Source organism: Salvelinus alpinus, chromosome 8 (assembly GCF_045679555.1).
Source record: "Salvelinus alpinus chromosome 8, SLU_Salpinus.1, whole genome shotgun sequence".
Classification (NCBI taxonomy): domain Eukaryota; kingdom Metazoa; phylum Chordata; class Actinopteri; order Salmoniformes; family Salmonidae; genus Salvelinus; species Salvelinus alpinus.
Genome location: NC_092093.1, coordinates 62,254,665 through 62,278,190, shown reverse-complemented (window position 1 = coordinate 62,278,190; position 23,526 = coordinate 62,254,665). Strand labels below are relative to the sequence as shown.

General features: G+C 43.8%; 1 protein-coding gene across 1 annotated transcript; it reads right to left on the bottom strand.

The window, feature by feature from the left end:
- Positions 1-291: 291 nt before the first annotated feature.
- ppp1r16a (protein phosphatase 1, regulatory subunit 16A) lies at positions 292-23,500 on the bottom strand. The gene is made up of 12 exons (XM_071414451.1): positions 21,930-23,500; positions 10,329-10,543; positions 9,537-9,841; positions 8,443-8,513; positions 7,697-7,842; positions 7,347-7,450; positions 5,392-5,516; positions 5,001-5,126; positions 4,810-4,885; positions 3,958-4,087; positions 3,641-3,803; positions 292-3,498 (listed from the first exon to the last, which is right to left on the bottom strand). Exons 3-12 carry the CDS (start codon positions 9,784-9,786, stop codon positions 3,004-3,006), a joined length of 1,686 nt encoding a protein of 561 aa, XP_071270552.1. The 5' UTR covers positions 9,787-9,841; positions 10,329-10,543; positions 21,930-23,500; the 3' UTR covers positions 292-3,003.
- Positions 23,501-23,526: the final 26 nt, after the last annotated feature.

Genomic DNA, 23,526 nt, shown 5'->3' with positions numbered 1-23,526 from the left:
GCTCATGGTAGAGAAATTAACATGAAATTCTCTGGCAACAGCTCTGGTGGTCATTTTCTGCAGTCAACATGCCAATTGCACATTCCCACAAACTTGAGACATCCTTTAAATGTGCCCAGCACAAGGTGCACCTGTGTAATGATCATGCTGTTTAATCAGCTTCTTGATATGCCACACCTGTCAGGTGGATGGATTATCTTGACATAGGAGAAATGCTCACTAACAGGGATGTAAACAAAATTGTGCACAACATTTAGCAAGAAATAAGCTTCTTTTTTTTTTTTGCATATGGAATATTTCTGGATCTTTTATTTCAGCTCATGAAACCAACACTTCACATGTTGCATTTAAATTTTTGTTCACTATATTTTTCACTTCGCCAACCCTACAGAACAGTGGAGGCTGCTGAGGTGAGAACGGCTCATAATAATGGCTGGAATGGAGCGAATGGAATACCATCAAAACAAGGAAACCATGTATTTGATACCATTAGACCTATTCCACTCCAGCCATTACCACGAGCCTGTGCCTCCCAATTAAGGTGCCACCAACCTCCTGTGCTACAGAAGGCACTTACTGTTGATAAACCATCACACTGACGAGGTTAAACAAGATCGTTTTCTATACATTTCTGTCAGGTGTTCTGATGACCCCTTCATTTCATTTAGACAAGGTAGATCCTGGGTTCTAGGAAGGAAAGGTTTGTTGTGAAGGAATGGTTAAGGACAACCTACTGTAGCCACTGAGCACGACATACATCACTATTCAGAGTATAGAAAGTGTTCAAATAGAAATGCCTAGAGAAAGTTGTCATCCTGAGGAGGAACATTGAACATCATGACAAAAACACCTTCATTTAAATATAAGAATCTCTTACAATCATTTAGAAAAAAAACAACTTGTTAACAAATTACATCTTAGACTTATTAAAATGTACCATTTTCTTAGTGCACTGGAACAGTAGATTCTTTTTTTGTTCATTAATCATTTTAAGAACAGTGATGAATGCTGATCAGGAGAAAGGTAGGGCAATAGCACTTGTCTACACTTAAATGTGATGCAAATTCAAACCAACGAGAAAAATAAACTTCTCAAAAACAATCCCACTTATGTACCCTGTCAGACAGAGACTGGAGTGTCTGGAAAACAAATACAGTGCATTCTGAAAGAATTCAGACCCCTTCACTTTTTATTACAGCCTTATATAAACATTTCCCCTCATCAATCTACACACAATACCCCATAATGACAAAGCGAAATCAGGTTTTTTGAAAAATAAAAACACCTTATTTACATTAGTATTCAGACCCTTTACTATGAAAAATCAAGCCATGAGGTCAAATGAATTGTCAGTAGACAGGATTGTGTCAAGGCACAAATCTGGGAAGGGTACAAAAACATTTCCACAGCGTTGAAGGTCCCCAAGAACACAGTGGCCTCAATCACTCTTAAATGGAAGAAGTTTGGAACCACCACCACTCTTCCTAGTGCTGGCCGCCCTGCCAAACTGAGCAATCAAGGGGAGAAGGGCCTTGGTCAAAGAGGTGACCAAGAACCTGATGGTCACTCTGACAGAGCTCCAGAGTTCCTCTATGGAGATGGGAGAACCTTCCAGAAGGACAACCAGCTCTGCAGCACTCCGCCAATCTGGCCTTTATGGTAGAGTGGCCAGACGGAAGCCAATCCTTAGTAAAAGGCACATGACAGGCCGCTTGGAGTTTGCCAAAAGGCACCTAAAGACTCAGACAATGAGAAACAAGATTTATTTTCTGGTCTGATGAAACAAAGATTGAACTCTTTGGCCTGAATGCCAAGCGTCACGTCTGGAGGAAACCAGGCACCGCTCATCACCTGGCCAATACCATCCCTATGTTGAAGCATGACATTGTAGCGTCATACCCAAGACTCAAAGCTGTAATCCCTGCCAAAGGTGCTTCAAAAAAGTACTGCGTAAAGGGTCTGAATACTTGTGTAAAAGTGATATTTCATTTTTTTTTTTTTTTTGTAATAAATTTGCTTTGTCATTATGGGGTAATGTGTGTAGATTGAGGGGGAAAAAACTAGAATAAGACTGTAATGAAACAAAATGTGGAAAAAGCCAAGTGGTCTGAATACTTCCAGGATGCACTGTAAGATCAATAAATGCTATCATGTACCCTTTTGTATCAATCACTTTAGGAAATCGCCTCACTCTCGTTCATAATCTGTGCTTCCCTTCAATCAATAGTGCACATCAAGTTACAGTGCATCTCAAATCATGTTCAGTCAATCATAAGTAGGAAAGATCATTCATTGGTCCGATTATCATCTTGAAAAAAAGCATAATAATCAGGTTTGGTTCATTCTGCTCTTGCCCCTTTCTGCTTTGAATAAGCACATCTTATTCACTGAAGTCAGATGACCAATTCATATAGTATGTGCTTGATACATCCTAGTGTGAGAACTCCTATTGAACTGCCCCAAACACACATGAAAAAAGGGACTTAAGAGGAAAGTACTCAGTGCTATTGCAAGAGTAATACTGGTATCTGTAGGTCTCCACACACAGCCTAAAAAGCCACCAGGTGGCCATATAAGGTCTCCTGAGATCCAAATAGACCCAGAGCAATATCCATATGGAAATATATGGATCTGGCCACACCCTCAGAGGAGCAATGAGGAACATTATGTTAAGTGCTCATATATTAAATGTTTGACATTTTTCAGGAAGGAGAGTTTAAAATAAATCTGTGCAAGAAGATAAAATGTACTACTACATTTACTAAAATGGAGTTAAGACCAAACATTCAACGGCATATCATTGACGGAACCAAATAATATGCTTAGAACGAATCAAACTGCAATGAATCCTTAAAAGTATATCTGGTGGTCACCGTAGTGTTTTGACTTGAAATCGGTTTGCCACATAGGAGTGTTACACATCCCCTCATTTCCAGTCAGGCAGTGGGTGCTTGGGAGTGTTTGTGTGTCTCTACATTGTGGCTTGGGAGTGTTCGTATGTCTCTACATGATTCCACAGCAGGGCTCCTTGGTGTTGTTGGACGTGTCCTCCTCTGGGGCTCGTAGTTTGAGCAGGGGCGGGTCCCCGCTGGCTGGAGTGAAGTACACAGAGCTGGGAAAGGCCACCTCCTCTGTGCTGGGGGTCTCCTGGACGGCTCGGGAGGGGGTCACCTCCTGCAGAGGGGTGGGAGAGGGAGGTTCCTCCTCTGAGGGAGGGAGTAGAGGTGGGGCGGGGTACTTGTTGAGCTTGGCCGCGGCCCGCTGGCGTTTCAGGTCCGCTAGAGTCTGGTGGGATTTCTCCAGGGTCATGTTGTCCCTTTCCTCCCCAGACCCTGAGGCAGGGCTCAGCTGGTAGGAGGCACTGCGGTCCATCCGGCCTCCACTCCACTTCTCCCCTGGGACAGACGCCGAGAGGGCAAGGGGCGTCCCACCGTTCCCCAGACTAGACTTCCTCTCCGCTCCCTCCTCATTCTCCAGCCTCGACATGGTACCTGCAGCCTGAGAAAGCCAGAGCAACAGAGAGTTAATATGACACATTCACCTATCAACTCAATCATATCCTCTATTCTCAGTGTCGACTGAACATGGTAGCTGTCTGTCCTGGTGTTGTTGCTATGACAGGAGTAACAGTACTACTCACCATGGCAACGTGCTGGTGGAGCTCGTTGTCCGTCTGTCTGTCCTCGTCGTCGTCCTGCGGCTCGGCCTGCCGGCCTCTCTCCTGCCACACCATGGCCTCCTTGTGGTGCTCCCGCCGGTACAGGCTGGAACGCTCGTTGACGCTCACACGCCGCACCACCTTACTGCTCAGACGGGGGACGAAATACAGACACAACTACAAACTGACAAGAGGCTGAGGCTTTGCCTGTGTCTTAACAAAACCCTCATCTGCTCTTAACCTTCCATCTTTAAACCTTGAACTAATCCTCTATTGTTCAACCCCCCCTCCCCACTCACCCTCTGCTGCCAGTGCTGGAGGCTCGTCTCTGCAAGGTGCCCTTGTGTCGGTCATGACTCTTCATGATTGCGTCGTGTTTGTGCTTCAGCTCCATCAGCTTGACCCTCACCTCCTCGTCAGCACACACATCTACCACGGACAGAAAACACAACAGAGTCAGGACATGTCATCCCCATACAGTTAACCACCACCAACAACTGCTCCCCGGGCGCCGATGACGTCCATTAAGGCAGCCCCCCGCACCTCTCTGATTCAGAGGGGTTGGGGTAAATGCAGAAGACATTTCTGTTGAATCCTTCCCCATTCAGGCTTACACTCTGATACATGGTGATGCTGTGTGTGCCATCTTGGTCTTCTACTGTATCTTAGTCTGCCGCTCTGACATTGCTCATCCATATATTTATATATTCTTAATTCCATTCCTTACTTAGATGTGTGTATATATATATATATGTTGTGAAATTGTTAGATATTACTGGACTATCGGAACTAGAAGGACAAGCATTTCGCGACACCCACAATAACATCTGCTAAACACGTGTATGTGACCAATAACATTTGATTTGAGGACTATTATCTATCATGATAACAGGTATATAAGTCAACCTATACAAGGGTTCTGTGTCATTGCCCATCACATCCCCACAGTCTAACTACAGGATGTAAAAAATTAAATAATCTAAATTACCAGCACTTGACACCCACGTCTAGCTCTGACTACTGATAGCTACGTTATTGTGGAAAAGTGTACTTTCTATGCCTGTGATATGTGGTTGTCCCACCTAGCTATCTGAAGTCTCTCTGGATAAGAGCGTCTGCTAAATGACTCAAATGTAAACATGTGGTGTTACCCAGCGGCGTCTCTTCCAGGACAGACTTGGTGTTGAGACTAGCCCCATGAGCCACCAGCTGCTCCACCATCAGGATCTAGGGAAACAGACACACCAGTACGTTCAGGTCAGTGAGCCAGCCATTTAGCATTTAGTACCGTTGAGAAAGGGGGCTTCATTCTAGCCTGTTCTCGGAGTGCTACAATACTGACCTGTCCCCAGCAGGAGGCGGCGTGGAGTGGTGTCCAGCCGTCCGTGTCCTTCTGTTCCACCTTGGCCCGGTGCTCCAGTAGCAGCTCCCCCACCGACAAGTAGCCGTTAGCCGCCGCTATGTGCAGCTGGAGGTGAATTGTTAGTCAACCTTTCATCCCAGTGGTGAAGTGAAGATATGATCATAATACAACACTAGAAAATCTCCCCAGCCAGGTATGTTTTCTGGGTTACAGCAGGGGTATTCAAATCCAACACTACAAGGTTCAGAGTACCGCTGGTTTTCTGTTCTACCTGATAATGAATTGTACCCACCTGGTGCCCAAATCTAAAATCAGTCCCTGATTAGAGGGGAAGAATAAAAAAACATCTATTTGAATGTGAGTGTCTCACCAGCGTGGCCCCGTTGTCATCCTGAGCGTTCAGGTCCGCTCCATTCTGGACCAGCACTCGAAGATCTGTGAGCATATTCATCTCCTTAGCCCCACGACACCGGTTTATACGGTCCTGGGTTATACCTGCACAGACACACAGCAAGTCAGAGTTCTTACACACTTCCACACAGACCGGGTTTAAGTAAGGCTCGTAGAGGGGATTGCAACTTCCAGGTAGAGTTGAAGTCGGAAGTTTACATACACTTAGGTTGGAGTCATTAAAACTCGTTTTTCAACCACTCCACAAATGTCTTGTTAACAAACTATAGTTTTGGCAAGACTGTTAGGACATCTACTTTGTGCATGACAAGTAATTTTTACAGCAATTGTTTACAGACAGATTATTTCACTGTATCACAATTCCAGTGGGTCAGAAGTTTACATACACTAAGTTGACTGTGCCTTTAAACAGCTTGGAAAATTCCAGAAAATGATATCATGGCTTTAGAAGCTTCTGATAGGCTAATTTACATAATTTGAGTCAATTGGAGGTGTACCTGTGGATGTATTTCATGGCCTACCCTCAAACTCAGTGCCTCTTTGCTTGACATCATGGGAAAAATATTGTAGACCTCCACAAGTCTGGTTCATCCTTGGGAGCAATTTCCAAATGCCTGAAGGTACCACGTTCATCTGTACAAACAATAGTACGCAAGTATAAACACCATGGGACCACGCAGACGTCATACTGTTCAGGAAGGAGACGCGTTCTGTCTCCTAGAGATGAACGTAATTTGGTGCGAAAAGTGCAAATTAATCCCAGAACAACAGCAAAGGACCTTGTGAAGATGCTGGAGGAAACAGGTACAAAAGTATCTATATCCACAGTAAAACGAGTCCTATATCGACATAACCTGAAAGGCCGCTCAGCAAGGAAGAAGCCACTGCTCCAAAACCACCATAAAAAAGGCAGACTACGGTTCGCAACTGCACATGGAGACAAAGATCATACTTTTTGGAGAAATGTCCTCTGGTCTGATGAAACAAAAATAGAACTGTTTGGCCAAAATTTCCATCGTTATGTTTGGAGGAAAAAGGGGGACGCTTGCAAGCCGAAGAACACCATCCCAACCGTGAAGCACGGGGTGGCAGCATCATGTTGTGGGGGTGCTTTGCTGCAGGAGGGACTGTTGCACTTCACAAAAAAATTGATGGCATCATGAGGATGGAAAATTGTGTGGATATATTGAAGCAACATCTCAAGACATCAGTCAGGAAGTTAAAGCTTGGTCGCAAATGGGTCTTCCAAATGGACAACGACCCCAAGCATACTTCCAAAGTTGTGGCAAAATGGCTTAAGGACAACAAAGTCAAGGTATTGGAGTGGCCATCACAAAGCCCTGATCTCAATCCTATAGAAAATTTGTGGGCAGAACTGAAAAAGCATGTGCGAGCAATGAGGCCTACAAACTGACTCAGTTACACCAGCTCTGTCAGGAGGAATGGGCCAAAATTCACCCAACTTATTGTCGTAAGCTTGTGGCAGGCTACCCAAAATGTTTGACCCAAGTTAAACAATTTAAAGGCAATGCTACCAAATACTAATTGAGTGTATGTAAACTTCTGTCCCACTGGGAATGTGATGATAGAAATAAAAGCTGAAATAAATCACTCTACTATTATTCTGATATTTCACATTCTTAAAATAAAGTGGTGATCCTAACTGACCTAAGACATGGAATTTTTACTCGGATTAAATGTCAGGAATTGTGAAAAACTGAGTTTAAATGTATTTGGCTAAGGTGTATGTAAACTTCGACTTCAACTGTAGCTATGGTTACAGGGCTGCGGCTAAGGGCTGTAGCCATGGTGAGAGGGTGAGTGTATGGTTAGAAATGTAAAGAGAGGATGAGTTTGGGGATGGGGTGGGGGGGGGGGGGGGAAATCAGGTTGGTTTTTAGTCTCCCTACTGACCCTGCTCTGCCATGACCATCTCTAGCAGCTCCAGAGTGGCCTCGTCCTCACAAAGGTCATAGGGCATGTTGCCATCAGCGTTGACAGCCAGCAGCTCTGCTCCACTGAACACAGACAAGGAGAACGTTATACCAGAAGCACACACATCGTTATCACAGCCTACTTGGAAATGATAAGGATGTCTTTGAACTGTACAATAGTGTCTGAAGAAAGGGTAAGAAGTTGTTGAACTTCACCCAGAGGAATGGGTCAAAACTATTTGTACATTTTAAAGTCCTCCACATTCTGCACAGTACATTGTAACTGTGTAGATTTGTGTGTCGTGTTGAGGTGTTTATAATGTGACTCACGACTGCACGAGAAGCCGCACCAGGTCTGTGTGTCCACAGGTGGCAGCAGCGTGAAGCGGCGTCCACAGCTCACTGTCACAGGCGTTCACACTGGCCCCGGCGTCCAACAGACACTGTACCAGCTCCACAAAGTCATCAATACAGCACTGCAGGGGGAATGCAGACAGACACACAACGGGCATAACACACACACACACAGGTTTACTGTCAACTGCAGAGTAAACTGAATTTGCACAGGTCCAGGCCTCCAGCCTTTTACTAAGTAAACACATTAAAAAAATTCTGGAGGGAAGAAATACTTCATGACTATAAAGAGAGCACTGTGCTCTCTAGTGCCACTCTTACACATTTACAGTGTGTGTGTGTGTGTGTGTGTGTGTGTACGCTAACATGTACATGTAGGGTGTGTGTTTTACTTCTAAGGAGAGCAGTGTCTTTTCTTGGTGGTGTGTTGGTAGGCGTTTTCAAACATCACAGTAGTGCTATGAAGGGGGGGGGGTCACTAAATCTATCCTTCCCAACGGTCTAGGAATGTAAGAGCCAGTCCAGTCCAGAGCAGCAGTTACATGTCTAGCTCTAGAAGCAATGTGAAAACATTCTACAGCGTTTACATAGACTGATTTTAGATAGACACCCCACAGACAGACAGTACTTACAGTGTTGAGAACCACACTAAACATAAAACACACACACAGGGTGACCAAGCGGGCAGACGTCGGACTGTGTGTGCGAGAGCGCGTGTGTACCTGGTGAAGGGCAGTGAGTCCGTCCTCGTTGTACAGATCTGGACTGACTCCACCATTCAGCAGCTCCCTCACTGCAGAGAAACACATGGCCATTATTCACTAGAACTCCAGTAAGTCATACTATGAATCTTAGTTAAGTGATAATGCCCGAGAAGCCGGTGTTTGGAGGATATATATCGGAACGGTGTTGTTAGGACCGAGTCGAGAGAGACGGCAAGGTTTATGCAAATCTCTGCTGTTGGAAACCAAATACTAGTCTTCAAATCAAATTTGATTGGTCGCATACACATATTTAGCAGATGTTATTGCAGGTGTAGCGAAATGCTTACCCTCTTAGCGTTAACAGTGCAGTAACATCTACAATAAACAACAATCCACACAATATGCATGTCTTAAATAAAGAGGAAATAATGTCTAGATGAGTTTTACAGTGGAGATCAACTTTTAGGAATTGCCCGTCTCTGGCTGGGCTGATGAGACAGTGGATTTCACAGTGAAATGGAACACTAATGCATTACAGTCATAGCTTTAGCCGGTGGTAACTTGGCAAATAGAAATCGTCTGGAATGTGGTTTTAACCAATCAGAATGCAGAATTTGACCCACCTGTTGTATAAATTTCAGATAAACTTTTGTTTGCATTGCAAGAGCAGAGGTTAAGTTACCGCTATAATTAGCCATAATCAGGTGTGCTAACAATAGCACCATTGAAACCAAACGCCTGTTCTGATAAGCCTAAAAGTATGATGCGTCTCACATAAAATATGCATGAATGATTTCCTGTGTAACTTGTGTTTATAGAGCGGTCGTGCTGTGCAACTGCCCTGCCACTATTCATGTTACTTTGAAGAACAGCAGCCATGAAAAACAACAGTGAGTGTTATCTACAGGCTTTTCTAAGGGGTAGAGGGAATTCCTTTGGTAGAATAAAACCTCTATGGCCCGTTTCCCGGACATGGATTAGCCTAAACCTAATCCTGGATTTAAAAGCACTTTTAATGAAGAGATTCTCCATTGAGCATGCTTTTTAAACCCAAGACTAGGCTTAAAATCGGTTTCTGAAACCATCCCATAGTGGTGTGCTGACTGACTCACCCTCCTCCAGGTCATTGCGGGCTGCAGCCTCCAGCAGAGTGATGTTGTTGGGGAAGACCACCCTGCGCGTGCGCCCCTTCTTGTTGCTTTTCTGGCCGGCCTTGCCCTCGCCGCGGGCCATGTCCTTGTCCATCTGGGCCCAGCCCTTTAGCTGCTGGGCACGCCGCTTCTGGGCATGCTTCAAGCGCTCCGTGGCGCTCAGACGCCCAATCGTGGCCATCTCACCGAGCAGCTCGCCGTGCTCTGCCATGCCACGCCAAAGCCCTCCCCCCACCCCTGTCCTGTTTCACTGGTCTGATCTGGTTCTGGATTTTAGCAGTAGAAAGTAAAAAAAAAAAACTTTGAACCATATTTCAGTCCTTAAATCCATATCACTGCTAAAAAAATATGATAAATCGATATAGTTCCATTATAAATCGCTACTTTCGATTTGTAATGTATTTTTCTTGCTAGGAAGCATTAGCTAGCACTAGTCATCCTATAGCTTGTTCTCCATCTTCTTCTTAAATAGTGAGCCAACATGTTTTCACCACTTATTTCCATGAAAGATCAAAACTAATTTTCTCATGCTTTCTCTTGACTCTCTGCAGCCGACATGTGGTGAGCAATGTTTGGAACATCAAAATCGCAATAAAATCACAGTATCAAATCACAATAACTATCATGAGAAACACAATACATATCGGCGCCTAAGTATTGTATCGTGAGGTCCCTGTAAAAAAAATATATATATATCAATGAGGTAAAAAATAAATAAAAAATAAAGACATTTGGACTAATACTGCAGAGAACCTTAATTCAGAGTGCAATAGTACGAGAGAATGGAAGGGCAGAGGTTGGTCAGAGGTGAGGGCTGCATGGGATTGGATCACTTGTCAGTCTTCTAGTCCTGTAATAGGCCAGTGCAGGTGGTGCTTCAGAAACCAGGAAGAGTCCGGCATCAAGGCGTCTCAAGGATCCATTGTGCTGCTGAGAATACATAACATTCTACCTCCCTCCCCTGACACCTGGACACAGAGAGAGAGAGAGAGATCCCTGTTACCGTAATACACACAATCTTGAACCAGTCCCCCTCTCCCTCCCTGAGGAAACCGGAGATGGGACACCATTCATTAATGATTGACACACCCTGCCTGCACCACCTCGGCTTCAGCACAGCAAGCTCTGTGGTTGGTTAGTGTGAGAGGACGGATCAGGGAGGGATGTTGTAGGGTGGTAATTAGTTGGGTTGTAGTACTTGACACTTGTTTGGGTGCTAAGTGCTAGGCTAGCAGTGGCCCTTCTGGCGGTCCTCCCTGTTTATCCAGGTATGTAGCATCTCACACCAGTTTCGCAATATTTTCTGTATTAGGAGGACGTCATTTTTTGAATGGTTTTCCCCAGCTGCCCCCCCCCCCCCAACAGGTAGGGCCTGCTCCCCTCCTCCTCCCGACAGGTGAAGGTGCCCTGCCCAGTTGATAATCACCCTGATAATTGCCTTGAAACTGAACCTAAACCGTAACTAATTTCACACACACAGTATAACAGATGAAATTAATGAAGTAGTAGAGATGTGATGATACCAGTATCACAATATTTTTCAGTGGCACGAATGTAAACATCTTTGTTCCATTAATAACCTGCTGTATGTAAAATAATGTGCTATAGTTTAGAAAATAAATACATGTGACTCTGGATGACAACATAATGTTTGTTTCCAACATTAGGGCTGTTTTCCTAAAGAATTTAAATCAGCTTTGTGTTTTGTTTCCTTGCCACGATACTAACTCGTATCGCGATACTGGTATCGTCCCGGCCCTACACACCAGCCGCTCTTTCGCACCTCATCCATTATTTAGCCTGGCCTGTGAGTTGCTGAGAGGAAGGTCAACTAGACGAGACCAAGATAGCAGGCAGGACCAGGGAAACAACTCCAAACTGAGGTCTACCTGAGTGGTGGACGAGGACAATACATCAAAGATCTGGCAGTATGAAGACAAGCTGTTCCTGACACCCTCCTCTGCAGATGGCAAGACACTTCATAATAAGTAGACTTGCTTTAGGGACACTTGTGTCACTGTGGCTACAAACTATATTTAGGATGACCTGTCCATTGTCAGCGCCCAGACCACAGTGTAAGGATTTCCTTGGAGTCAGAATGTTTACTCATCCTCACACACTAATGAAGTGTCCCTGTCAGGGCACATGAAACACACAGCATACTGCTATTCCTATTCAAATATATTTACTGCAGCATACAGGCCAGGGCCACACCTTGCTTCCTACCTACTTGTTCTTCCTTCAACAGCACCTACAGACTGACTAAGCAGCCGTTTACACACACAAACCAGCTGCGGACGCATAGGCTAACAGGCTATAGGCTAAATCACCATGGTAAACCAGTCAACTGTGGCTGTCTAGTGTCCACACACCACAGAACAGTTTGTAATCAGTGAGCATTAAGTAGCGTAACCCTTCAAGGCCTACTTCCCCACCACAGTGAACACAGAGAGAGAAGACATAATTTACAGACGCTTAAGGAGATTTGGAAGAGGAATGGAGAGAGGCCATGTCCCCCACAATCCCTTTAGGGACTTTACTTCAGGATCAGAAGAAAGCACTGTAAACAATTTAAAAAACAAACAATGCCACCGAAATAAAACCGCAATCAGCGTTTACAAAATACAACACCACACCAGTTGTTTGCCTATATTTTAAATGTACTTTTTGCATTGAAAACAGTGATGTAGACATGAGAACTACTGGTCTTCATGTCTATATGTGTTTGTCCTCAATCCAACATCCTTGTTCATAAAACCGGTTTACTGTGTTTGCTGTTCGCACTAGGAACACACACCATGTGAATCAGGGATTTAATAACTTTCTATGCATGGGTGTCATCACTAGAGGTCGACCGATTAATCGGAATGGCCGATTAATTAGGGACGATTTCAACTTTTCATAACAATCGGGAATCTGTATTTTTGGACACCGATATACAGTGGGGAGAACAAGTATTTGATACACTGCCGATTTTGCAGGTTTTCCTACTTACAAAGCATGTAGAGGTCTGTAATTTTTATCATAGGTACACTTCAACTGTGAGAGACGGAATCTAAAACAAAAATCCAGAAAATCCCATTGTATGATTTTTAAATAATTTATTTGCATTTTATTGCATGACATAAGTATTTGATCACCTACCAACCAGTAAGAATTCCGGCTCTCACAGACCTGTTAGTTTTTCTTTAAGAAGCCCTCCTGTTCTCCACTCATTACCTGTATTAACTGCACCTGTTTGAACTCGTTACCTGTATAAAAGACACCTGTCCACACACTCAATCAAACAGATTCCAACCTCCACAATGGCCAAGACCAGAGAGCTGTGTAAGGACATCAGGGATAAAATTGTAGACCTGCACAAGGCTGGGATGGGCTACAGGACAATAGGCAAGCAGCTTGGTGAGAAGGAAACAACTGTTGGCGCAATTATTAGAAAATGGAAGAAGTTCAAGATGACGGTCAATCACCCTCAGTCTGGGGCTCCATGCAAGATTTCACCTCGTGGGGCATCAATGATCATGAGGAAGAAGAGGGATCAGCCCAGAACTACACGGCAGGACCTGGTCAATGACCTGAAGAGAGCTGAGACCACAGTCTCAAAGAAAACCATTAGTAACACACTACGCCGTCATGGATTAAAATCCTGCAGCGCACGCAAGGTCCCCCTGCTTAAGCCAGTGCATGTCCAGGCCTGTCTGAAGTTTGCCAATGACCATCTGGATGATCCAGAGGAGGAATGGGAGAAGGTCATGTGGTCTGATGAGACAAAAATAGAGCTTTTTGGTCTAACTCCACTCGCCGTGTTTGGAGGAAGAAGAAGTATGAGTACAACCCCAAGAACACCATCCCAACCGTGAAGCATGGAGGTGGAAACATCATTCTTTGGGGATGCTTTTCTGCAAAGGGGACAGGACGACTGCACCGTATTGAGGGGAGAATGGATGGGGCCATGTATCGCGAGATCTTGGCCAACAACCTCCTTCCCTCAGTAAGAGCATTGAAGATGGGTCGTGGCTGGGTCTTCCAGCATGACAACGACACGAAGCACACAGCCATGGCAACTAAGGAGTGGCTCCGTAAGAAGCATCTCAAGGTCCTGGAGTGGCCTAGCCAGTCTCCAGACCTGAACCCAATAGAAAATCTTTGGAGGGAGCTGAAAGTCCGTATTGCCCAGCGACAGCCCCGAAACCTGAAGGATCTGGAGAAGATCTGTAAGGAGGAGTGGGCCAAAATCCCTGCTGCAGTGTGTGCAAACCTAGTCAAGAACTACAGGAAACATATGATCTCTGTAATTGCAAACAAAGGTTTCTGTACCAAATATTAAGTTCTGCTTTTCTGATGTATCAAATACTTATGTCATGCAATAAAATGCAAATTAATTACTTAAAAATCATACAATGTGATTTTCTGGATTTTTGTTTTAGATTCCGTCTCTCATAGTTGAAGTGTACCTATGATAAAAATTACAGACCTCTACATGCTTTGTAAGTAGGAAAACCTGCAAAATCGGCAGTGTATCAAATACTTGTTCTCCCCACTGTATATATATTTTTTTTTAAACCTTTATTTAACTAGGCAAGTCAGTTAAGAACACATTCTTATTTTCAATGACGGCCTCAGAACGGTGGGTTAACTGCCTTATTCAGGGACAGAACGACAGATTTTTACCTTGTCAGCTCGGGGATTCAATCTTGCAACCTTACGGTTAACTAGTCCAACACTCTAACCACCTGCCTTACATTGCACTCCACGAGGAGCCTGCCTGTTACGCAAATGCAGTAAGAAGCCAAGGTAAGTTGCTAGCTAGCATTAAACTTATCTTATAAAAAACAATCAATCATAATCACTAGTTAACTACACATGGTTGATGATATTACTAGTTTATCTAGCATGTCCTGCGTTGCATATAATCGATGCGGTGCGCATTCGCGAAAAAGGACTGTCGTTGCTCCAACGTGTACCTAACCATAAACATCAATGCCTTTCTTAAAATCAATACACAGGTATATACACTGCTCAAAAAAATAAAGGGAACACTTAAACAACACAATGTAACTCCAAGTCAATCACACTTCTGTGAAATCAAACTGTCCACTTAGGAAGCAACACTGATTGACAATAAATTTCACATGCTGTTGTGCAAATGGAATAGACAACAGGTCTAGCAAGACACCCCCAATAATGGAGTGGTTCTGCAGGTGGTGACCACAGACCACTTCTCAGTTCCTATGCTTCCTGGCTGATGTTTTGGTTACTTTTGAATGCTGGCGGTGCTTTCACTCTAGTGGTAGCATGAGACGGAGTCTACAACCCTGACAAGTGGCTCAGGTAGTGCAGCTCATCCAAGATGGCACATCAATGCGAGCTGTGGCAAGAAGGTTTGCTGTGTCTGTCAGCGTAGTGTCCAGAGCATGGAGGCGCTACCAGGAGACAGGCCAGTACATCAGGAGACGTGGAGGAGGCCGTAGGAGGGCAACAACCCAGCAGCAGGACCGCTACCTCCGCCTTTGTGCAAGGAAGAGCACTGCCAGAACCCTGCAAAATGACCTCCAGCAGGCCACAAATGTGCTTACAGCCCAACACCGTGCAGGACGTTTGGCATTTGCCAGAGAACACCAAGATTGGCAAATTCGCCACTGGCGCCCTGTGCTCTTCACAGATGAAAGCAGGTTCACACTGAGCATGTGACAGACGTGACAGAGTCTGGAGACGCCGTGGAGAACGTTCTGCTGCCTGCAACATCCTCCAGCATGACCGGTTTGGCGGTGGGTCAGTCATGGTGTGGGGTGGCATTTCTTTGGGGGGCCGCACAGCCCTCCATGTGCTCGCCAGAGGTAGCCTGACTGCCATTAGGTACCGAGATGAGATCCTCAGACCCCTTGTGAGACCATATGCTGGTGCGGTTGGCCCTGGGTTCCTCCTAATGCAAGACAATGCTAGACCTCATGTGGCTGGAGTGTGTAAGCAGTTCCTGCAAGAGGAAGGCATTGATGCTATGGACTGGCCCGCCCGTTCCCCAGACCTGAATCCAATTGAGCACATCTGGGACATCATGTCTCGCTCCATCCACCAACGCCACGTTGCACCACAGACTATCCAGGAGTTGGCGGGTGCTTTAGTCCAGGTCTGGGAGGAGATCCCTCAGGAGCCCATCTGCCACCTCATCAGGAGCATGCCCAGGCATTGTAGGGAGGTCATACAGGCACGTGGAGGCCACACACACACTACTGAGCTTCATTTTGACTTGTTTTAAGGACATTACATCAAAGTTGGATCAGCCTGTAGTGTGGTTTTCCACTTTAATTTTGAGTGTGACTCCAAATCCAGACCTCCATGGGTTGATACATTTGATTTTCATTGATAATTTTTGTGTGATTTTGTTGTCAGCACATTCAACTATGTAAAGAAAAAAGTATTTAATAAGAATATTTCATTCATTCAGATCTAGGATGTGTTATTTTAGTGTTCCCTTTATTTTTTTGAGCAGTGTATTTTTAAACCTGCATATTTAGTTAATATTGCCTGCTAACATGAATTTCTTTTAACTAGGGAAATTGTGTCACTTCCCTTGCAACAGTCAGGGTTTATGCAGCAGTTTGGGCCGCCTGGCTCGTTGCGAACTGTGTGAAGACTATTTCTTCCTATCAAAGACAGCCAACTTCGCCAAACAGGGGATGATTTAACAAAAGCGCATTTGCGAAAAAAGCACAATCGTTGCACGACTGTACCTAACCATAAACATCAATGCCTTTCTTAAAATCAATACACAGAAGTATATATTTTAAACCTGCATATTTAGCTAAAAGAAACCCAGGTTAGCAGGCAATATTAACCAGGTGAAATTGTGTCACTTCTCTTGCGTTCATTGCACGCAGAGTCAGGGTATATGCAACAGTTGGGCCGCCTGGCTCGTTGCGAACTAATTTGCCAGAATTGTACGTAATTATGACATAACATTGAAGGTTGTGCAATGTAACAGGAATATTTAGACTTATGGATGCCACTCGTTAGATAAAATACAGAACGGTTCCATATTTCAATAAATGTTTTGGTTTCGAAATTATAGTTTCCGGATTCGACCATATTAATGACCAAAGGCTCGTATTTCTGTGTATTATGTTATAATTAAGTCTATGATTTGATATTTGATAGAGTAGTCTGACTGAGCGATGGTAGGCAGCAGCAGGCTCGTACGCATTCATTCAAACAGCACTTTCATGCGTTTTGCCAGCAGCTCTTCGCAATGCTTCAAGCATTGAGCTGTTTATGACTTCAAGCCTATCAACTCCCGAGATTAGGCTGGTGTAACCGATGTGAAATGGCTAGCTAGTTAGCGGGGTGCGCGCTAATAGCAGTTCAATCGGTGACGTCACTCGCTCTGAGACTTGGAGTAGTTGTTCCCCTTGCTCTGCAAGGGCCGCGGCTTTTGTGGAGCGATGGGTAACGATGCGTCGAGGGTGGCTGTTGTCGATGTGTTCCTGGTTCGAGCCCAGGTAGGGGCGAGGAGAGGGACGGAAGCTATACTGTTACACTGGCAATACTAAAGTGCCTATAAGAACATCCGATAGTCAAAGGTATATGAAATACAAATGGTATAGAGAGAAATAGTCCTATAATAACTACAACCTAAAACTTCTTACCTGGGAATATTGAAGACTCATGTTAAAAGGAACTTTCATATGTTCTGAGCAAGGAACTTAAACGTTAGCTTTTTTACATGGCACATATTGCACTTTTACTTTCTTCTCCAACACTTTTTTTTTGAATTTTTTAAACCAAATTGAACATGTTTCATTATTTATTGGATGCTAAATTGATTTTATTGATGTATTATATTAAGTTAAAAATAAGTGTTAATTCAGTATTGTTGTAATTGTCATTACAAATAAATAAATACATTTTTAAAAACGGCCGATTAATCGGTATCGGCGTTGAAAACTCATAATCGGTCGACCTCTAGTCATCACCCATCTTTGTGCCCCTCTGTACTGCTGAAAGTCACGAGCCTGTTCAGTTGCAGAGTGAACACTGATCTGTGTGAGCCTGACAGAAGTGCATGTGTCTGCATGTCTACATCTTTGCACGTTATGTTGGCCTAAATCACAAAACCGCTAACTTCCCCTTCCTGCCTAATCTCACGGTCTTTGGCTGACAGTTCTCCCAGTAATGCTGTCAATCACCATGGAGATACACCCCTTCACCTCTTATCATTATACCTCATCAAGACCATAAGTGACCATGAAGCTTAGCCTATATAATCACACTTGTTCAATTTCCATGAAACCTACACAAAGTGTCTAATTTCACCCTGGATAGCCAGTAGAATAGTCAACTAGATATCAACTGATCAAATCAAAATCTGACAAGGATAGGAAGAGAGCATGCTCATATTTATGTGAATATAACCACCTGGTGGTTCATAAGTCATTTTGAAAGTGATAGTTGAATTACATAACAAACCATAGATATGATCTCAAGCCTCTCCTGGGGACAGGAAACATGTAGGCACCTATCGCTGAACTTTGACCCTGTGTGTACACAGTCCATTATAGAGTTAGTTGCAGAGTGAGCTTTTAGGAAGGAAGGACATCATTGCTCATCTGTTGTAGTTCAAATAAAACAGATAAAACAAACCAAGTCGCAGCCAGTCAGTCGAACAGCGAGCAAGTCTGGAACAGAGACAGAACAGTATATGTGCTTTAGCCGAGCAGACAGGCCCACAGGAGACTCAGTTCAATAACAGCCACGGTGTCTTCTAAACTCAGAGAACATAAAAAAAGCAGTGAGAACGCACTCCTCGCTCTACTCCACACAGAACCTCCCACCCCTTAAACTGAACCTCACAGCTTGTTCTTGCCGAAGACTGGCTCCACCCCAACCCTCCTCCACAGAAATGACTACCTGCAAGAAAGAGTGTGTGAGGGTTGTGTGGCTATTAAAAAGTCCCCACGCAGCAGTTTTATATCAACGTCAAATTATTTCTGGGTAACAATTAAGTACTTTACTGCAATAGATTTCCATTAAAATGGGCAAAAATGGCTTTTTAGCAAAAAATATTTCTCAAACAAGTATTTTGCCAGGACTGTCTGTGAGTGGTGTTAGTGGGGAGGGGAAAACTGAAAACAAGTTGTTACTGGCAGAGGTTTGGAACTCATTATTGGTCTATTAGCCAATTTAACGTATGGTAATGTCACCATGGAAACCTGCTGATTTGAAGTTCCTGTGTAGATTGTTTTTCAACCAGCAACTATCAGGAAATAACACTGAACTAATTTATTCACACTTTTACAGTATTCGTTTCATCAGCTGTTGTACAATATCATACAAAAACACAGGAACAACTAGATATAGACTGCACTGGGCCTTTAATAGAGTCAATAGCATAGGGAAGATGAAATCAAGGATAATTTACTGGGAGGGACGCTCTCTCCTGTATCTCAGTTCATGTATGCAACCAGGCATACCAGAGTAAAACAAACTGTCTTCTGGCAGCAAGCAGATGACAGTTTATCATACCTTTTAAAAATGGGTGCCACTAGGTAGGCCTACTGAAAGTTTGACATGTCACTCCCTAACCATACCCTGTAAGTATTCAAGTTTGTATAGGAATGCGTCAGCTTGGGCATCACCGGCAGGAGTGGAAAAAACCCCTGGAGGCCAAAAGTCAAAATGCGTTGGTTCTACTTTTTTAAATAAAGAAGCTTTTTATTTGATTCCATTGTCCTCCAAGTGTTGCTGAATCTCTTCTCTACCTCAGTAGTGCACACTACCAGCTTATAGGCTTCTGTGTGGCCTAGTTTGCTCATCTGCATTCTTCATGTATCATCAGTGTACTTTGAGATTGGTCGGTGAATGCTTGGAACTTTTAACATGAGCCACCGTGTCAATGACTCAGCCTGGACAGGGAGGGCCGGTGGTTCTGTGGAACAAATCACTCAGTGACTGGCCCTCACTATGAATACTCACACAAAAATATTTGTTTGGTGTGGTTTAGTCCCCAAGAGAAAAAGCAAATGACTTACACATTTGTGCATACATGAGTTACAGAGTAAGGTATTCAAAGGGACTTTATAGGCCAAAAACAGGGATTACTGTGAACCTGTGTTCCACATAGGCCGAGGCTTAGTAACAAACAGGCCTAAGTATTGGTTAGGGAGACAAATGTAATCTAAAAATGGGTTTGAAATCTGATTAAAGCAGCCTTATAGGCAATAATGATAAATCCAGCAACATATCAATTGATAGTGGTAGTTGACCATACATGTTGGCTAGATTTAGCTTGGGCCTAAATAGCATTCCTGTTCCATCAGAGGACAGGAAGAACCAACCCCATGTACATTGTGTCCCTGGCTTTTATATAGGCTAACAATGCTGAATCAATGGTGTTCTGGAATGATCCTGCCACCTGAACTACTGCCCAGTTGTCTAATCTCCTGGTCAATTTTCCAAAAGCCCCCCCCCCCCATCCCCAGCTTTAAAATGGTTTAATGAGCAACTAACACATGACACTTCAGAAGTCCCATCATGTGTGGACTGGAGTGACCATGTTAGCCACAATCACTCAGCCTTCTGAGGCTACAGGGGAAGACAGACGGAGAAAGACAGACAGGAGAGCAGAGGGAAATTAAGGCAAGAGGATGTGGAGGTAAAGACAGTGATGGAGATAAAGAGGAATGGGAAGGCAGGAGGGAGACAGACCCAAAGGCAATATTTTAATGGGTTCCGTTCAGTAGATGGCAAAAAATGAAGAGGAAATGTCAAAGTCAGGGTGCAGTAGTTATAAACTCCTTCAAGGCTTATCAGCCCAACCGTCTCACTGTCTTATCATTAGGCTATACAGTAGTTAGAAATGGATAAGTGACAGCAATATTTGTGAAGGCTACACTATATGGCTCCTCTGAAAACTGAACATTGTCCCCAGCAGTTAGGCCTCCATTGATAGGCAGAGAAAAGCAGAGCTAGTATTGTTTATCCTATGGTTGGATAAGACGTTTGGTTAGGTATGGTTCTCTCTCCTTGCTGTATGAAATCTGTACTGTTCAACATAAAGACCTTAGACCCTCTTTCAAAAGAGTTAGCAAGATTTAAAGTCAACCAAACACAAATCAGCCACAGAGCAGAAGTTTACGTAGGCCAGTGTGTGTACCATGTTGCAATGTGGCCTAAGCTATTGTGTTAATCTCCAGAATCTCCAGAATCTTAGATAGTGTACACATGTGAGTGCAGCAGTGTGCGCTACTCAAGCTCATGCAGTAGATGTAACCTCTACCTCTCCTCTGCCAGATCTCTCTAAAGTACAATAAGAAATGTGACCTGCTTCCTCTCTTTCAATAGACTGTTTCTTCATGAAAACAAAATCAAATGCTAACTTATGCAAATCCAGGGAAATAAGAACAACTATGACCAGTATCATAAATATTAGCAGCACGGACATTAAGTGTAGGGAAAGCCGACATAAGGTGCAAAGTGCGTTTGTCATTTACAAGGCTGTGTCATTCTTATAACGTAAATTCTAAGCCTGATATCCTGTTGGTCCTTGACACACACAAATATAATACACTAACACTTCATACAGTCAGACCTGGAAAAGAACGCATGGACAAAATACATAAATGCAATAGACTTGAATTTCTATTCTAAAGTAAGGCATTAAAATGTATACATCTATCTATGCTTCTTTACTTGGTACCTGGCAAAACAACAGTCTTGCAGTGCTAGCCTACTGAAAAATGCAAGTAACTTGTTGCATGAATTGAACATGATAACAACTGTCTACAATCATGTAACAAGTTATCCTCCTAAAATAACAGGAAATGTCTGATAACTGAATAATACATTACAAACTTTGAATAGTAAGCAAGCAGAATCATTATGAAAAATCTGTTTCACTGTGTGTAGATGTTAGCAGATTTAACTAGCACGCCTCAGGTAAGAGACTAGTTTAGCATGCTAGGTGCCAGGTTACACTAGACGCAGTAAGTAGCTAGGTAGCTATCTAGTTCAGCCAAAAGTCTAAATCTAATCCTCCAGTCACAAAAACTATGCAGCTGGTTATCTGACGTACTAAATTAAATTTGGTCATCAACAAACGTTTCTACGTCGCTTATCATAAACTACCTGCTACATCAAACATACGTTACCGCTCTCCGTGGCCAACCTGTGCGTCATTGCCATTTTGTAATGCCTGCCATGCAAATTAATTAGGAAGCCAAGCTATCGCTAGGCTGCTAACACAACTCACTTACCTGACCTCATTCAGTCGCGGTAAAAGTTTGCTTTGCGTAGCTCAAATGTCGACTTTCAAATGTATTGGCGATGAAAAACAAAGCATGTTGCTGTCTCGTTGCTTACCTATGGAGTTCATTCAGTCTGACAGAAGCGCGAGCTCGTGTTCTCAGCCCGTCTGAAACCGATCAGCTGCTTTCTGTCCCCAACGCCAGCTCTCCAATGTTTCTCCAGCCTTCAGGGGAAATGCTTCTCCATAACAACCGCTGCGCTGTCATATTCTTCTTCTTCTTCTTTTTCTTTTTAAGGTTGTTTGGCAGAATACACCTATTGGTGTAGGTCTGTTGCCGCCATCTACTGCACCGGGTATTGAAACAAAATATATTTCATTGCGGGATGGGGTGGGAACACGAGGTTATACAAAATAAAAAACATCTCACTCCTTCAGTCACAGTTCAAATCCCATCCATAAACAGGCTTAGGTGCATGTGAAGATGGAGCATTCATCGACAGCATTCCTTGTAATGCCTCTGCTGTAAAAAATAAAAAAATACCACAGTCCCAACAAAATGCTCAGCCGCACTCACAATACCTATTTTCTTAGATGTCCTCTTGTTTGCCCTGCGCAAATGATAACCAATGCAATTAACGCTAAAGTCCACCTTCTTAACATGCAACATGTCAGGATCCCTCTGACAATTAATATTATCTGGTGTCTCTACTCCTATTAACATTATTTCTTAAACTTCACTCCTTTCTTCCACTCTTCTCACCGCCGCTGGATAGGACATGCTGGACAGTCCATATTCTTACCGCCTGTCTCCTTCGCCCTAACAGGACACTTCAGAAATTCGGGTGCATGTTCACCAACGCAATTACAGCAGAAGCCTCCCGAGTGGCGCAGTGGTCTAAGGCAATGCATCGCTGTGCTAGAGCCGTCACTACAGTCCCTGGTTTGATTCCAGGCTGTATCCCAACTGGCCGTAATTGGGAGTCCCATAGTGTGGCGCACAATTGGCCCAGCGTGTTAGGGTTTGGCCAGGTTAGGCCGTCATTGTAAATAAGAATTTGTTCTTAGCTGACTTGCCTAGTTAATTAAATAAAGGTAAAATAAAAAATTGGCTCAGCTGGCATACGATACCCTGCCCATCTACATACACGTGACCAAATATTTTGCATTTATCACACTGCGTGGGTTTGGGCATGAAGGCTCTCACAGGGTATCTCATAAAATCAAAATACACAGGTGAAGGGAGAAGAGACTTCGTTTTTTTTAAACTATAGAATGGATGGAGTGGGCTTCTTCGCGCCATCTACTTCGCGGGTCAGTCGGTGTGCACCAACCACTTGATCCAATTCTTCACATATATCCTTTGATTTCACTTCTAGTGCCACCCCAGAGATAACACCCTTGATATGCGCTCTGCTTCGAAGAGCCACACACGTCACATTCCAATCCGATATCTTCTTGAGGCGCAGAGCACGCTCCTTCTGTTCCAAAGATACACACAACAAAAAGTGCACACCTCTCCTTACTCTCATCGACGCCACCTCAAACCACAATTTCTATAGACTTCAATCGGATCTCCCAGGTAACAACATCGATCCAAAACCTTTACTCCGACCTAAAAATTGTCATAACTACGCTTGGAGTCTAGAGTCCACTAGCAATTTACTTCTCTTATTTCCTTTTGCATTTTCCACTGTAATCCAATTATTCTCA

Bases quoted from the DNA above. Each gene is read 5' to 3' on its own strand.
- ppp1r16a (XM_071414451.1), bottom strand. From the start codon at position 9,786: ATGGCAGAGCACGGCGAGCTGCTCGGTGAGATGGCCACGATTGGGCGT. The intron at 8,514-9,536 runs GTGAGTCAGTCA...GTTTCTCTGCAG, and splicing joins CCGCAATGACCTGGAGGAGG to TGAGGGAGCTGCTGAATGGT. The intron at 7,451-7,696 runs GTGAGTCACATT...GTCTGTGTTCAG, and splicing joins GTGCGGCTTCTCGTGCAGTC to TGGAGCAGAGCTGCTGGCTG.